The 13,868-nt window shown below is 55.1% G+C and overlaps 2 protein-coding genes across 3 annotated transcripts; both read left to right on the top strand.

Moving 5' to 3' along the window:
* The first annotated feature begins 2,388 nt into the window (after positions 1-2,388).
* On the top strand, positions 2,389-10,373 carry Clic1 (chloride intracellular channel 1). 2 transcript variants are annotated; one of them, XM_006995275.3, is made up of 6 exons: positions 2,389-2,572; positions 4,728-4,837; positions 5,033-5,158; positions 5,283-5,389; positions 7,445-7,626; positions 9,997-10,373. In XM_006995275.3, the coding sequence occupies exons 1-6, from the start codon at positions 2,534-2,536 to the stop codon at positions 10,156-10,158; spliced, it is 726 nt and encodes a 241-aa protein (XP_006995337.1). In that variant the 5' UTR covers positions 2,389-2,533; the 3' UTR covers positions 10,159-10,373. The 2 variants fall into 2 exon arrangements, with proteins under 2 accessions (XP_006995337.1, XP_076414351.1); XM_076558236.1 differs by lacking the exons at positions 7,445-7,626; positions 9,997-10,373 and adding an exon at positions 5,616-5,791 and having other exon boundaries at positions 5,283-5,506.
* A 416-nt stretch (positions 10,374-10,789) lies between these two features.
* On the top strand, positions 10,790-13,741 carry Ddah2 (DDAH family member 2, ADMA-independent). Its single transcript, XM_006995273.3, has 7 exons — positions 10,790-10,931; positions 11,763-12,121; positions 12,261-12,360; positions 12,498-12,571; positions 12,673-12,792; positions 13,121-13,270; positions 13,433-13,741. Exons 2-7 carry the CDS (start codon positions 11,825-11,827, stop codon positions 13,547-13,549), a joined length of 858 nt encoding a protein of 285 aa, XP_006995335.1. The 5' UTR covers positions 10,790-10,931; positions 11,763-11,824; the 3' UTR covers positions 13,550-13,741.
* The last annotated feature ends 127 nt before the right edge of the window (positions 13,742-13,868 follow it).

The following is a 13,868-nucleotide window of genomic DNA, read 5'->3' as shown; positions in this document are numbered from 1 at the left end:
CGCGCCCACCGGAGCACTCCAGGGCCTGATTATTTCCGGACCTTTGAAGCGGAAGCGCAAGCGTCTGAAAGCAGACCTAGTTAGAACACACACACCTATATCGTTTTGTGCCCACGCCACAGCCCACTCACCCCTAGGACACTGGGTATCACAACTCATTGATGACAGAGCTGGATGGGAAAGAAGGAAGAGAAGGAAGCTGTTTCTGTGGGAGAAAGAAAGAAATAGAGTTTACAATAAAAACAATCCTTCAGGGCTGGCTCATCTGGGAGAATCGCCTTACGATCCATCCCCAGGACTCTGACCTCCACAGCTGAGCTGCTGTGCCCGTGCACACACACACAATATAAATGCATAATTAAAAAAAAAAAAAACGGTCCCAGCTGGACTGAACTAAGAAGATCCCGCCTGAGGTCCAGAGAAATGATGTGAGGGTGTGAAGCTGGCTCTGCTGGCTAGGGACTGGAAAAGTCCTCTCCACGGGGACAGGTGGGGAGCAGAGTCACGGGCTGGGTTAATGGTTACCCTTGGCAAACGGTTGAGCAATGGAGCTATGGAAACCTGGAGGAGGTTGGTGACTCTGAGGAGTGGCAGGGAGGGACTCGCCTTCCAATCTGGGGTGTGAAGAGATTAAGGACTGGTTACCACGACAAGCACTGGACACGGGAAGATAAGCCAGCTGAGGCAGGGGCTGGTGAGAGAACACAGGGCACAGACCAGATGGCAGCAAAGAATTTTCTGTTGCAGTCCTGACTTCCAATCCGGGAGGCCAGGAGAGGGCAGCCTGAAAACTAAGGAAGATAACTCGAGGTTAGCAATCCAGGCAGCAGCCTCGGTCAATATTGATGAGGAGGGCAGCTGCGGCTATAAAGACAAGCTGTCAAACCTGTTTGAGACAAAGGGAAGCTTCTCCCGTGGAGATCTCCGTTGGGCAGACGCTCTGGGGGTCACCGACCGACCGGTGGGAAAAGGGGACAGTCTGGAAAATAAGGTGTCTGTGAAACACCTTTTCCACCAGTCGGAAGGGTCCCTGTGCAGATTTGAGGGCCAGCACGATGGGAACGCACACTCATTCAGGAATCGGTCCATCTCCTTCTGGGATGCTGTGACTCAAAGGCCCAGACTCTAAGTCTATTCCGCCTTTCTGGGGAGGGGAGAGAGAAGCCTTGCCCCGGAGAGGAGAAAACCCGGGGAGGAGGAAGTTAGAGCAAACCACTAAGTGCTGGTTCTCAGACACCCCTGCACCACTCACCCCGGCCCTCGGTGCACCCCGGCCCTCGCAGTCTCTGTTTCCAACCCAGTTTGGCTTCTAGGTCTTTCCAAGTCCAGCATGTGGACTTGGAGATGTTTTTTGGACAGACAGTGAGTAGAAAAGAAGAAGGATGGTTAGACAGAAGAGAAACTTAGAACGTGGAGGCTGGAATATTGGCAGACATATTTTAGATCTTTTTTTAATAGGTGGTAAAGTTAGGTAGACTCCCAAATCAAGCCTCCCAGGGAAAGCTACTGTTTCTGGTCTCCTTATTTGCTTAGGTATCCTCCGGGGACTCCACTCACTCTGATCGGTCTGACCTTTGCTTTCTTCTCATGAGAACCAGCCGACCCCACCCACCCCGGGAAGAGCTCGGTGTTATCCCGTGCCAGGATAACCCTGTCTCCAAGGCAACCTCTACCAGTGAGAGGAGGGTAAGGGGCCCGAGATGGGGAAGTCCAAGCATGGACAGGCTTCCAGAGGACCGCCCCTGCCGTGGGGCTCAGCTTCCTGTCTCCCTCACCCCAGGCCTCTTGGCCTCTCCCAGCCCGTGCAATCCATATTGGCAACCTCAGTATCTCCTTCCATATCCCCCCTACACACACACACACGCACACGTGCACACACACGTACGTGCATACACACACACGCACACGTGCACACACACACCAGAGTCCACACACACACACACACACACACACAGAGACACACACACATCAGAGTCCTAGAGTCCTAGCAAGCCCGAAGACAGACTGGCGGAACTGAGAAGGACGCAGAGCCCTTCCATGCCCAAACCCCATCCTGCACCGTCGTGGCAGTTCACTAGTGTCGGGTTTCCCTTTGGAGGAGCGGTCCACCCTCCTCAGTAATGCAGCGAGAAACTGAGGCACGGGAAAGGTGCCGTGCTCAGGAGAGGCCTCCCTGCTGACGCCCTCCCTGACCCCCGCGGTCCCGGAGGCCGATGGCCTCTGTCCCCGACCCACTCCCACGGCCCTCCCCTCCCTCTCCCGTCCCCTCCCCAGGTTCAGGGCGGGGCCGGCCGGTGAGTCAGCTGCTCGCTGAGCTGAACGGGAGGGACCGAGGTGGAGAAGCTGGGTGTGGGGCGCACGGGCGGTGGGGAAGGCGCGTTGGAGCGAGCGGAGGGTCTGATCGGACTGGGGCTGCGCCGCAGGGGCAGCCTGAGTCTGGAGCCGAGAACCCCGGACCCGAGACCCGCCTTCCCTGGCCCCGGCCCCTCCCAGTTCCCCCAGCGACGGCTGCTTCCTGGTCCCCGACGCAACCATGGCCGAAGAACAGCCTCAGGTCGAGTTGTTCGTGAAGGTAGGAGCGCCCCTTTCTTTGGCCACGTCTGCAAGCCAGTGGTCCCCCAGCCCCAGCCCCGGCTCCCCAACCCTTTCCTCCCGGACCCCACCCCCAGCCCCGGGGCGATCTTGCTGGGGTGGGGGGGCAGGTAACTTGTGAGACTGTAATGCGAGTTCTGGACTCGCCCTGAAAAGTTTGTAGAAGAGGTTTCCGGCAACCTGGAGGAGAGAAGGTGGAGAAAAGCGGGGTTTCAGGAGCGAGAGAGGGAATGGGGTCTGGCGCGGGTTCCAGACGTCCGCACGACCTAAGGACCGAGAGAGGGGCAGTGGCGGGGTTTGAGAAGGTCACAGGAGAATCGGCTAAGACGTGTGGCCCTATGGAAGAGAGAGAGAGAGAGAGAGAGAGAGAGAGAGAGAGAGAGAGAGAGAGAGAGAGAGAGAGAGAGAGAGAGAGAGAGAGAGAGAGAGAGAATTACACGAGTCTGGCAGGACTGAAGGAAGAATGTGCCCACGGTAGAAGGGAAGAGCCCTCAGGAAGCAGCACACTGGGCTGAGGAAGCAGAGACTAGGAGGCAGGAAGGAGATTAAACTTTAGTAATAGTTACTAACGAAGAGAGGGGCAGGAGACCCCGGGTCAGGAGAAACTGCGGGCTGGTGGGTATGGAAGGAAAAGCCCCCCCACACACACACACACATTCTCTCTCCGCTCTCTGTGGGTGTGGTCAACGAGAGATGGGTCTGGGCTTTGGGGTTTAGAAACCGCTGGCTGCTTCTCAGGCCGCTCCCCTCCGCACCGCCCCTCCCCATCCTCCCCCTGCCCCCACCTTCCGCTTCATGGACCTCCCTTTCCATGACTTTACCCCATTTTGTTCGTCTTGGCGGTGTGTTGGTGTGTGTCTTGTTTGTGTGTTGGTGTGTCCTGTCTGTGTGTTGGTGTGTGTCTTGTTGATGTGTTGGTGTGTCCTGTCTGTGTGTTGGTGTGTCCTGTCTGTGTGTTGGTGTGTGTCTTGTTGATGTGATGGTGTGTGTCCTGATTGTGTGACTGTGTATCCTGTCTGTGTGACGGTGTATGTCCTGTCTGTGTGACGGTGTGTGTCTTGTTTGTGTGTTGATGTGTGTCTTGTTGATGTGATGGTGTGTGTCCTGATTGTGTGTTGGTGTGTGTCTTGTTGATGTGATGGTGTGTATCCTGTCTGTGTGACGGTGTATGTCCTGTCTGTGTGACAGTGTGTGTCCTGTCTGTGTGACGGTGTGTGTCCTGTCTGTGTGACGGTGTGTGTCCTGTCTGTTTTTCCTTTTTGCTGGGGTTCCCCTGGCAGCTGTTCCCACTCTCTTGGCCCAGGGAAGTCAAGTGGAACCTGGGTCCGCCCCTTAGGTGTGGTCCCCACCTCACGCTCGCCTCCAGGGGCTATTTTTACTCCTGGGTGAGGTGATGCTGTAGAGATTCTGGGCTTGTGTCCGGTGAGGAGGACTTGGGGACCAGCAGCCGGAGTGACGGTTTAGGGAACTGGAAGGGTGGCCCCCCGGCTAGCTGCCGAGAACTCCGTGTGTAGGGCCCTGCCCCCACTTCCTTGCCAGGAAGGAAGCTGCGGAGGCCTGAAGACACAGAGATGAATCACGCTCCTCGGTCTGGGGGGAGGTGTCCCTTGGGGGATGAGGTCACCTGCATCCAATTAGAAAGTCGCCCCCTTTGTTAGGCCCTCCGTATCTCTCAGGTGAGGTTTAGGTCCACTTGAGTGCACGCCCAGCTTCCAGAAACAGCTTGGTAGAGGTTTGGTGAATGGGGACCCTGGTTTCCAGCCCCCGCCCCCCAGCTCTTCTTAGTCTCTGCCCCACTTGAGAATCTAGGAGTCAGGATCTCATGTTCAGTTCCAACCCCACTGAGTCCCCTGCTCTGTGCCTTTTGGATTCAGATCCTCAAAGCTTGCCAGGATTCAACTGTTCCTCTGCTCCTCCCACCTGCCGATCCCTAGGATGGCAGGAGCCTACCTTTGCTGAAAATTTACCCATTGATCTGTCCTAGGTTTGACCCCGGCCCAAAGGGAAAATAGCTCAGCTATGGGAGTAGCCGGGAGGGTGTAGCATTGTAGGTCAGAACTAGCAGGAGGTTCAGGGAATCGCCTGGTAAGGCTGGGGCATACCAGGCCTAACGCTGGGATGGGGTTGCTTTTCAGGCTGGCAGTGATGGGGCCAAGATTGGGAACTGCCCCTTCTCCCAGAGGCTGTTCATGGTGCTCTGGCTCAAGGGAGTCACCTTCAACGTTACCACCGTGGACACCAAGAGGTGGGCCCACTTCTGTTCCTCTAAACACCCTTGAGTAGATGCACGTGCACATGCATGCCCGTGCTCACCCACATGAGCCCTTCTGCCTTAGAGCTGTTCTCTCTCATCTGGGACAAGTCCGTTTCTCCCCCATCTCCGTGTCCCTATTTCTGCTTCTGATGCCCTCTCCTCTCTTCATGCCTGGCCCCTCTCCAGACGGACAGAGACCGTTCAGAAGCTTTGCCCGGGTGGACAGCTCCCATTCCTGCTGTACGGCACCGAAGTACACACGGACACCAACAAGATCGAGGAGTTCCTGGAAGCCGTGCTGTGCCCTCCCAAGTACGGAGCACTGGGGAAGAGGGGAGGGAGCTGGGAGGCTTTGGAGGACAAAAGTTGGGGGGAAGCAGTGAGGCTGAGACTCCTCCCGAAAGAACCCTACCTTATCTCTCCCTCTGCCTTCCAGGTACCCAAAGCTGGCTGCTCTCAACCCTGAGTCCAACACCTCAGGACTGGACATATTTGCCAAGTTTTCTGCCTACATCAAGAACTCAAACCCGGCACTCAATGACAGTGAGTCTCATGGAGCAGAGGCCCAGGTCCTAGAGGAGGAGACGACCCTAGGGTTGAGAGGCACCAGGAGCCCCTGGGAGTTTGGCTGTGAGGGAGATGGAGCAGATGCTCCCAGACCTCTTTTTTCTTTTTCTTTCTTTTTGAATTTTCGAGACAGGGTTTCTCTGTGTAGCTTTGCGCCTTTCCTGGAACTCGCTTTGGAGACCAGGCTGGCCTGCTCCCAGACCTCTTTTGGACCTCCATTGTGGCTTTATCCCTCTACCTACCTGCTGTCTCATTGCCAAGACTTTTGAGTTTGCGGCGGGGTGTGTGTGTGTGTGTGTGTGTGTGTGTGTGTGTGTGTGTGTGTTGTTCTGTTTTATCGAGATTTTATTTTTATGTATGTGAGTGTTCACATGAACGTATATCTGTGCACCACGTGTGTGCTGTGCCTGAGGAGTCCAGAAGAGATTGTCAGATTCCCTGGGGCTGGAGTTAACAGATGTTGGTGCCAGGAATCAAACCCCAGGTCTTCTACCAGAACAGCCAGTGCTCTTAACCACTGAGCCATCCCTCCAGCCCCACGGCCAGCTGTTTATGTGGGGTGCTGGCATCTGGAGCCAGGTTCTCATGCTTGTACAGCATGTGTTGGCACCCACCCAGCCATGTCCCTCCACTCTAGAATTCTTTCTTTTGTTGTTTTTGTTTGGTGGTTGTTGTTGTTGTTTTTTTCAAGACAGGGTTTCTCTGTGTATCCCTGGCTGTCCTAGAACTCACTATGTAGATCAGGCTGGTGTTGAACTCACAGCGATCCACCTGCCTCTGCAGTCACAAGTGCTGGGATTAAAGGCGTGCGCCACCACTGCCCATCTTGAGTTCATTCTTTTTTTTTTTTTTTTTCAGTTTTTCGAGACAGGGTTTCTCTGTGTAGCTTTGCGCCTTTCCTGGAACTCACTTGGTAGCCCAGGCTGGCCTTGAACTCACAAAGATCCGCCTGCCTCTGCCTCCCGAGTGCTGGGATTAAAGGCGTGTGCCACCACCGCCCGGCTTTGAGTTCATTCTTAAAAGTGCACACTCATATGTGCCCCACACACCACATGTACTGCAGCATTCATTACCAGGCCCACAGACAGTTCTTTTACTATTTTTACACAATTGTTTGTGTTTTTGGTGGAGTTGGGAATGGATTCTGAGAAGGTCTCTGCACCTTTCTAAATCTGCTTCCAGATCTGTAAGTGGGGATAATACCCATTTCCTGGGCTTACAGGAAGTAACTGAGGTTTTCTCTGCAGATGGATTAGTCTAGAAGGCTGAGGTGTGATTCGGTGTGCAGAGCTTGACTAGTGTGTGCAACCCTCGGCTCAGTTCCTAGCACTTGGGGGAATAAATTGCCCCAGGGCCTGGGAAGATGGCTCAGTCAATAGAGTGTTTGCCATCCAGTGTGAGTTTGGATGTGTAGCACCCATGCCAAAATCCAGGCAGAATGGGCAGCTGCTGCCATCCCTGTGCTGGGGAGGTAGAGGCAGGAGGAGGCTTGGACGGAGGCTGTCCAGCTAGTCTAGTCTAGTTGGTGAGCTCCAAGTCCAAGGAGAGACCTTGAGTAAAGCGGGGACTGCAGAGACGGTTCCAAGATCACTGGCTGCTCTTGCAGAGGACCCAGCATCCACACGACAGCTCACAGCCACCTGTAACTCCAGTGCCTGGGAATCTGAACCTGTTTCTGCCCCCCCACCCCAGGCTCCTGCATGCACAAGGTGTACAAAAACTGCTACAGGCTCATAAATTAATCTTTAATAAAGTAAGAAAAGAAGATGGAGTCACTGAGGAAAACACTGGATATTGACCTCTGGCCTCCACACATATGCAGACCTCTGTACACACACATCTTATACACACAGTTTAACAATAGCATCCATGGCGCTGTTGGGTTTGTTTTTTTTTTAATCAAATTCAGAGTCTCACACATGCTTAGCAGGTGCTTTACCTCTGAGCTGTGTCCTTGCGACTCGATGGCTCTTCCTGGGCAGACCGTCTTCCCCAGTGTTTAAGGTTCTAATCAGCTTCCTTTCTGAACAGATCTAGAGAAGGGGCTCCTGAAAGCCCTGAAGGTTCTAGACAATTACTTGACATCCCCCCTCCCAGAAGAAGTGGATGAAACCAGCGCTGAGGATGAGGGCGTCTCTCAGAGGAAGTTTCTGGATGGCAATGAGCTCACTCTGGCTGATTGTAACCTGTTGCCAAAGCTTCACATTGTACAGGTGGGTGGTCACTGTGGGAGGAATCTTTCAGGTGAAGACTTTCTTAAATTTATTGTAAGTGGGCGGGGCACAAACGGGGTACAGAAGTCACAAGACAATTTGAGGGTATTGGGTCTCTTCCTCCATCGTGTGGACCTCAAAGACGGAACTTCGGTCACCTGACTTGGTGTCTTCACCCAGTGGAGCAATCTCAGCACCCCATGGTGACTTCTTTCTTAGAACAGTTTCTGTGGATTGTTACCAATGGTGGACCCTGCCCAGGGATGCCAACCCAGGGATGCCAGCCTGTCCCTTAGCAGTTGTTGCCCAATTAAGAGAATCCCGTCAGTGATTTAAGCGTGGTTACACAGTGTCTGAGCAAGAGTGGTGTTCCCAGATTTTCTGTGTGTGCCTGTGTGTGTGCCTGTGCGTGTGCCTGTGTGTGTGTGCCTGTGCCTGTGTGTACCTGTGTGTGTGTGTGTGTGTGTGTGTGTATGTGTGCCTGTGTGTGTGCCTGTGTGTGTGTGTGCCTGTGTGTACCTGTGTGTGTGTGTGTGTGTGTGTGTGTATGTGTGCCTGTGTGTGTGCCTGTGTGTGTGTGTGCCTGTGTGTACCTGTGTGTGTGTGTGTGTGTGTGTGTGTATGTGTGCCTGTGTGTGTGCCTGTGTGTGTGTGTGTGTATGTGTGTGTGTCTGTGTATGTGTGTGCGCGAGCGTCTGCCTGTCTGTGTCCAGGGTCACTTCCAAGGAGGCTTTTCCTGCTCTGTGTCACTGCCAAATCCCAAGTTTAAACAAAACAGGATTCTCCCAAGTCTAAGCAGTAACTCACTATATAACCCAGGCCTCCCATTTCCTCTCAAGGAAGACACAAGTTGCTGTTTCCTATGTTTTTGACATAGCCTTAAAGCTACAGTGTAACTCAGTGAAACACAGGCCGGTTAGCACTCCCCCACCAACTGAATGAGTAGCACTGCGCAGCTGTCAAAGATCCGGACAAAGTGCCTCATTCCCGTGATCCTCCGCATTCTCCAGGCTGAGGTGTGAGTTGGAGGCCTGTTTCAAATAACAGCAGTCTCCTCCCTTCTTAAAAAGTAAAGAAAAGAACCCAATGATGTTTGATTAGTTCTTGCCCACAGAAGGTTGAAATTTAATATAAAACATTCATAAACATGACCTGAAAATCAAATAGAAAAAGAGACAAAATTCACTACAAAAATAACATTACACTCTGCTAATTATGTTTTCCTGTGTCTGTGTGTGTGTGTGTGTGTGTGTGTGTGTGTCTGTCTGTCTGTCTGCTGGAATTAGAACCCAGGGCTGGACACATATCTAGCCTATCTGCCCCTGTCTCTCTCTATGTGTCTATTTAATTACTCGTGAGTGCAGATGCCGGGAGTCAGATCCCCTGAACCTGGAGCTGCCCAATGTGGGTGCTAGAAATCAAGCTCTGGACCTGTACAGGAGTAATGGGCGTTCTTCACCACGGAGCCGTTTCTTCAGCCCATCTTCCTCTCGCTTTCTTTTTTACTACTATTTATTTATTTATTTTGGTTTCTTGAGACAGGATCTTTCTATGTAGCGCTGGCTGTCCTGGAACTCGCTATGTTGACCAGGCTGGCCTCAAACTCAGAGATCCTCCTGCCTCTGCCTCCCAGAGCTGGGATTGAAGGTGTGCGTCACCATGTCTGGCTTCTCTTATTTTTAATCAAAAGAGCAAACCATTTTGGAGATTCCAAATGGCAGGTTAGATAAGGAGCCTGGCCTTTAATCTCAGCACTCAGGAGGCAGAGGCAGATAGATCCCTGTGAGTTTGACGGCAGCCTGGTCTATGGAGTGAGTTTCAGGACAGCCAGCACTACACAAGGAAACCTGTCTTTAAAAAATAAATAAATAAGAAAAGAAAAGAAGAGAGAAGGAAGGAATCAGTAAGAGGCCTCAGGTGGGCTTAGAGTGATGACCCAATGGTTAAGAGCACTGGTTGCTCTTCCTGAGGACCCAGGTCCAGTTCCCAGCACCCACATGGCAGCTAACAACCATTTGTAATGTATTCCAGAGGATGTGACGCCCTCCTCTGGCCTTTATAGACACTGCACACATGGTGCACTGTCATACTTGGAGGCAAAACATAAAATAAAAATAAAAAAATTTAAAGACTCTAGGCACATGGGTGTGTACCTGTAATCTCAGCTCTCAGGCTGAGGTGGAAGGTTCCGGAGATCAAGCCAGCCTGAGTTACATAGAGAGACCTTGCCTCAAAACAACAGCAACAAACAAATCTGTTAAGAAGCAAAGCCAGATGATCTGGAGGACCCTGGAGGGAAAGTCCCACAGCTGCAGACCAAAGCAAGCCCGACTTCCCTGGGGCTAACTTGCCGACCTCTCTTACCTCCAGGTGGTGTGTAAAAAGTACAGAGGCTTCACTATCCCAGAGGCATTCCGTGGAGTGCATCGGTACTTGACCAATGCTTACGCTCGGGAAGAATTCGCCTCCACCTGTCCTGATGACGAGGAGATAGAGCTGGCCTATGAGCAGGTGGCCAAGGCCCTGAAATGAACGCGCTTTTAAGTCTCTTTCACCCACTCTGTGCCCTCCATAGCTCTGGGAGGCTAATGGACACACTCCAGAGCAGCCACTGGTCGGGAAATCCGGGGCACTTGGGTAGGGCTGAGGGAGAAATGGGGTAAAGGAACAGGTGACGAGATTTTTATTGTGGGGTGGGGTGGGGTGGGTAGGACAACGTATTTCGGTAATAAAATACAGAATAAAAACCTAGTGTTGTTTTTTACACAAGGAGGGCTTGAAGAGCAGTGGGCACGAAATGAGGGGAGGGTCAACGATGTTAATTAAGCTCGGGGCGTCTGCCCGGAACTAAGGAGGGGAGGGTTTGGACAGGGGCTGCCATGTTTTGCATCCGTCCTTTAGATGGCTGTTTTGCAGTCCATGTCTTGTTTGCAGCCCCGCAGCCAGGGCCAGCCTGATCTGAGTGGGCCTGGGCAGCGAGCGCTCTTGGGGCGGTGCCGGAGCTGGGGGAGGGGGGCGGGGGGCTCCGGGTCCTGGAGGAATGGGCGCGGCCTAGCAGGGCGGAATGGGCGTGGTCTCGGGAGGTCCCGCCCCGTCCCGCTTAGACAATGCCCCGGAGCCGCCAGACCATCGCGCCCCCGCCCCATCGCCGAATGTGAGCTCGCCTACCCGGGGAACCCCTCAAAAGCCCACGCTCCTGGCCTCCCCAGCTTGAAGACTCAGCCCTCCCATCTCCATCAACTCTCTCCTCTGGGGGTGGGGCCAAGGCCGAAATCACAACGCTGCGTGAGTGGAGGTGGCCGCTGGTGAGTCTGGAGAGGGGGCTGTCTCCCAACGGTATGGAGAGGCTGGAGTTTGGGGGTGCTGGGGCGGTACGTGCACCGGACGCAGTGTGCAGATAACCTGCACTTGGACGAGGAGCTGGGCGGGGTAGACTTTGGTGGGAGATGGACAGGGGTACCGAGTTCTGAAGCCGGGAGTGGTTCCACGCCCCCCCCCGTTTCCCCGCCTTCCGGATTTCGCTTAAGACCTCTCCCAGTCCTCCGGGACTAAGTCTGGTTTATACTGGGTCGCTCGAAGGGCAGCGTGACCAGCCGGGGTGGAGAGGGAGGATGCTTAACTCCTTAGACTCTAATTTCCCCGGTTTGCCCCTCTCCTCCTCTCTCCTTCGAGCGTCCAGGACTCCCACATCCCAGCCCCCGATTCACTACCCAGCTTTCTTTCCCTGTCCCATAACCTCTGAGGGTCCCTGGCAGGACTTCGGGTCCCCCCTGCTGCGAGCAGCTGAGGGTTAAGGGGGCGGGGCCGCCGCATTTTTGGGGAGTGAGCGCATCCTAGCGGCTGCCAGGAGGGGCGCGGGGCAGGGACCGAGCGGAGCCCCCGAGCAGGGGCAACAGGTGTTTGGGAGATTAAGGATCCAAGTCTCGTTCTTTGGGCGCCTCTTAAAGCAGATCCCTGCTGAAAGGAGGCTGAGCGGGGGTCCACGGGGAAGGGAGGTCGGGAGGGGGTGGGGCAGAGTGGGGGGGCGCCTGGAGACGGCCCGAGGAAGACCCAGGAGCTTTTAACACTCCCCCTTCTCTCCTCTGCGTGTCTTTCTCTGCTCCCCCCTCCCCCCCCCCCTCTGTCTCTTCTCCCAGACAAGTGAAGTAAAGAGAAAACAGAGCTCGGCTTGGCTGGAAGGGGCGTCTGTGTGGATGGGATGGGGACGCCGGGGGAGGGGCTGGGTCGCTGTTCCCATGCCCTGATCCGGGGTGTCCCCGAGAGCCTGGCATCCGGGGAGGGCGCGGGGGCCGGTCTTCCATCTCTGGACCTGGCTAAAGCTCAAAGGGAGCATGGAGTACTAGGAGGTAAACTGAGGCAGCGGCTAGGGCTGCAGCTGCTTGAACTGCCTCCCGAGGAGTCACTGCCGCTGGGACCACTGCTTGGTGACACCGCCGTGATCCAAGGAGACACGGCCCTCATCACGCGGCCCTGGAGCCCAGCGCGTAGGCCCGAGGTGAGTGGCAGGGTGCGGGTGTGTTGCGGGACAGGGTGGCGCGGGTGGGGTGGTGGCGATCGTGGGGAGGAGGCTGGATGTCTGGGGTTGGCAGGAAATAGGGGGTGGGGATGTCTCAGCCCGCTCTCTCTTCTCCCAGGTTGATGGAGTCCGCAAAGCCCTCCAGGACTTGGGGCTCCGGATTGTGGAGATGGGGGACGAGAACGCGACGCTGGATGGCACCGACGTCCTCTTCACAGGTGAGGCCACGCGTGGTCAGCGCTCCCGGGGAGGGGCGCTTGGCACAGGGAAGCAGAGTTTGGCAGACTAGGCGATCTCAGGTCCTGATTCCAAACTCACTCTGGCCTTCAAACCTGCGTGTCCTCCCGGGGTTCAGGCCGGGAGTTTTTCGTAGGTCTCTCCAAGTGGACCAATCACCGAGGAGCTGAGATCGTGGCAGACACGTTCCGGGTGAGGAACCTGAGCAGCTCGGGGAGGGAGCGCGAGGCCAATGTGCCCGAGGGCTTGATCTGGGCCCCTTACCTACCCCCGGATCCCTTTGCTCTCCGCAGGACTTCGCCGTCTCCACGGTGCCGGTCTCGGGAGCCTCGCACCTGCGCGGCCTCTGCGGCATGGGGGGACCCCGCACTGTGGTGGCTGGAAGCAGCGACGCCGCCCAAAAGGCTGTCAGGGTGAGGCGGGGCGGGACTGGCGGAGAAGGCGTGGCCAGCGTGGGCGTGGCTCGGGCTGGGGCGGCCGGGCATCTGGCTAGCTCGGGGACTCGCCCTCAGCCCTTGTCCTTGGCTAACACAAAAGGACACCCCAGTAAACAAGGGGTGCAGAAGAAACAGGAGTCGGGGAGGGCTTGCAAAAGTAAACGGCGGCTAAAGTGCCCGAGACCTTGAGACCGACTGTGTCAATATCTCACACATGTAACCCTTGTCCCAAGCCTTTACGTTGAGGTAGGTCGGGCGGACTCGGCTGTGGACTCAGAACTCGACACCCTCCTTCTCTCTCCAGGCAATGGCAGTGCTGACAGATCACCCCTACGCCTCTCTGACCCTCCCAGATGACGCAGCTGCTGACTGTCTTTTTCTGCGTCCTGGGTTGCCTGGTACCACTCCTTTCCTCCTGCACCGCGGAGCTGGGGACCTGCCCAACAGCCAGGAGGTGAGGGAGGGCCAAACTCCACCGGTCAGAGAAAGAAGTCTGTCTTTCTCAGTGGCGGAAAGGACAGGAGCCTTTCTCCAGAAGTCTGGGTGGGGCCGCTAGGAACTGGCAGCAGGGGACGGTGACTCTGGTATCAAAACACCTTCGGTGTCCTCCCCACAGGCTCTGCAGAAGCTCTCTGACGTCACCCTGGTACCCGTATCCTGCTCAGAACTGGAGAAGGCTGGCGCTGGCCTCAGCTCCCTTTGCCTGGTGCTCAGCACACGCCCCCACTGCTGAGGGCCTGGGCTTGGGGCACCGACTGGTCAGGAATAGAGCCGTCTAGGGGGTAGAATCAGGTCATAGAGGATGGGAAGTAGGTAGTAGCGGGGAGACGCTCCAGGACAAAGGAAGGGTTAGTGTGGAACAAAGGATAGGAGCCATTGGGTGAGTCCTCTCTGTCAAAACCAATAAAATAAAATTGGCCTTTTAGGTAGGGTTGTGGCTGATGTCTCATTGGGACAAAGGGATGGGTTGAGGCCGAAACCTGAAGTTAGGTTCAGCGCTGGGAGGAGGACTCTATTTATTTATTTATTATTTAATAGTTTTTCGAGACAGG

Source organism: Peromyscus maniculatus, chromosome 21, assembly GCF_049852395.1.
Source record: "Peromyscus maniculatus bairdii isolate BWxNUB_F1_BW_parent chromosome 21, HU_Pman_BW_mat_3.1, whole genome shotgun sequence".
Lineage (NCBI taxonomy): Eukaryota > Metazoa > Chordata > Mammalia > Rodentia > Cricetidae > Peromyscus > Peromyscus maniculatus.
The sequence above is the reverse complement of the archived record's forward strand: the minus strand, read 5'-3'. Positions and strand labels throughout refer to the sequence as shown.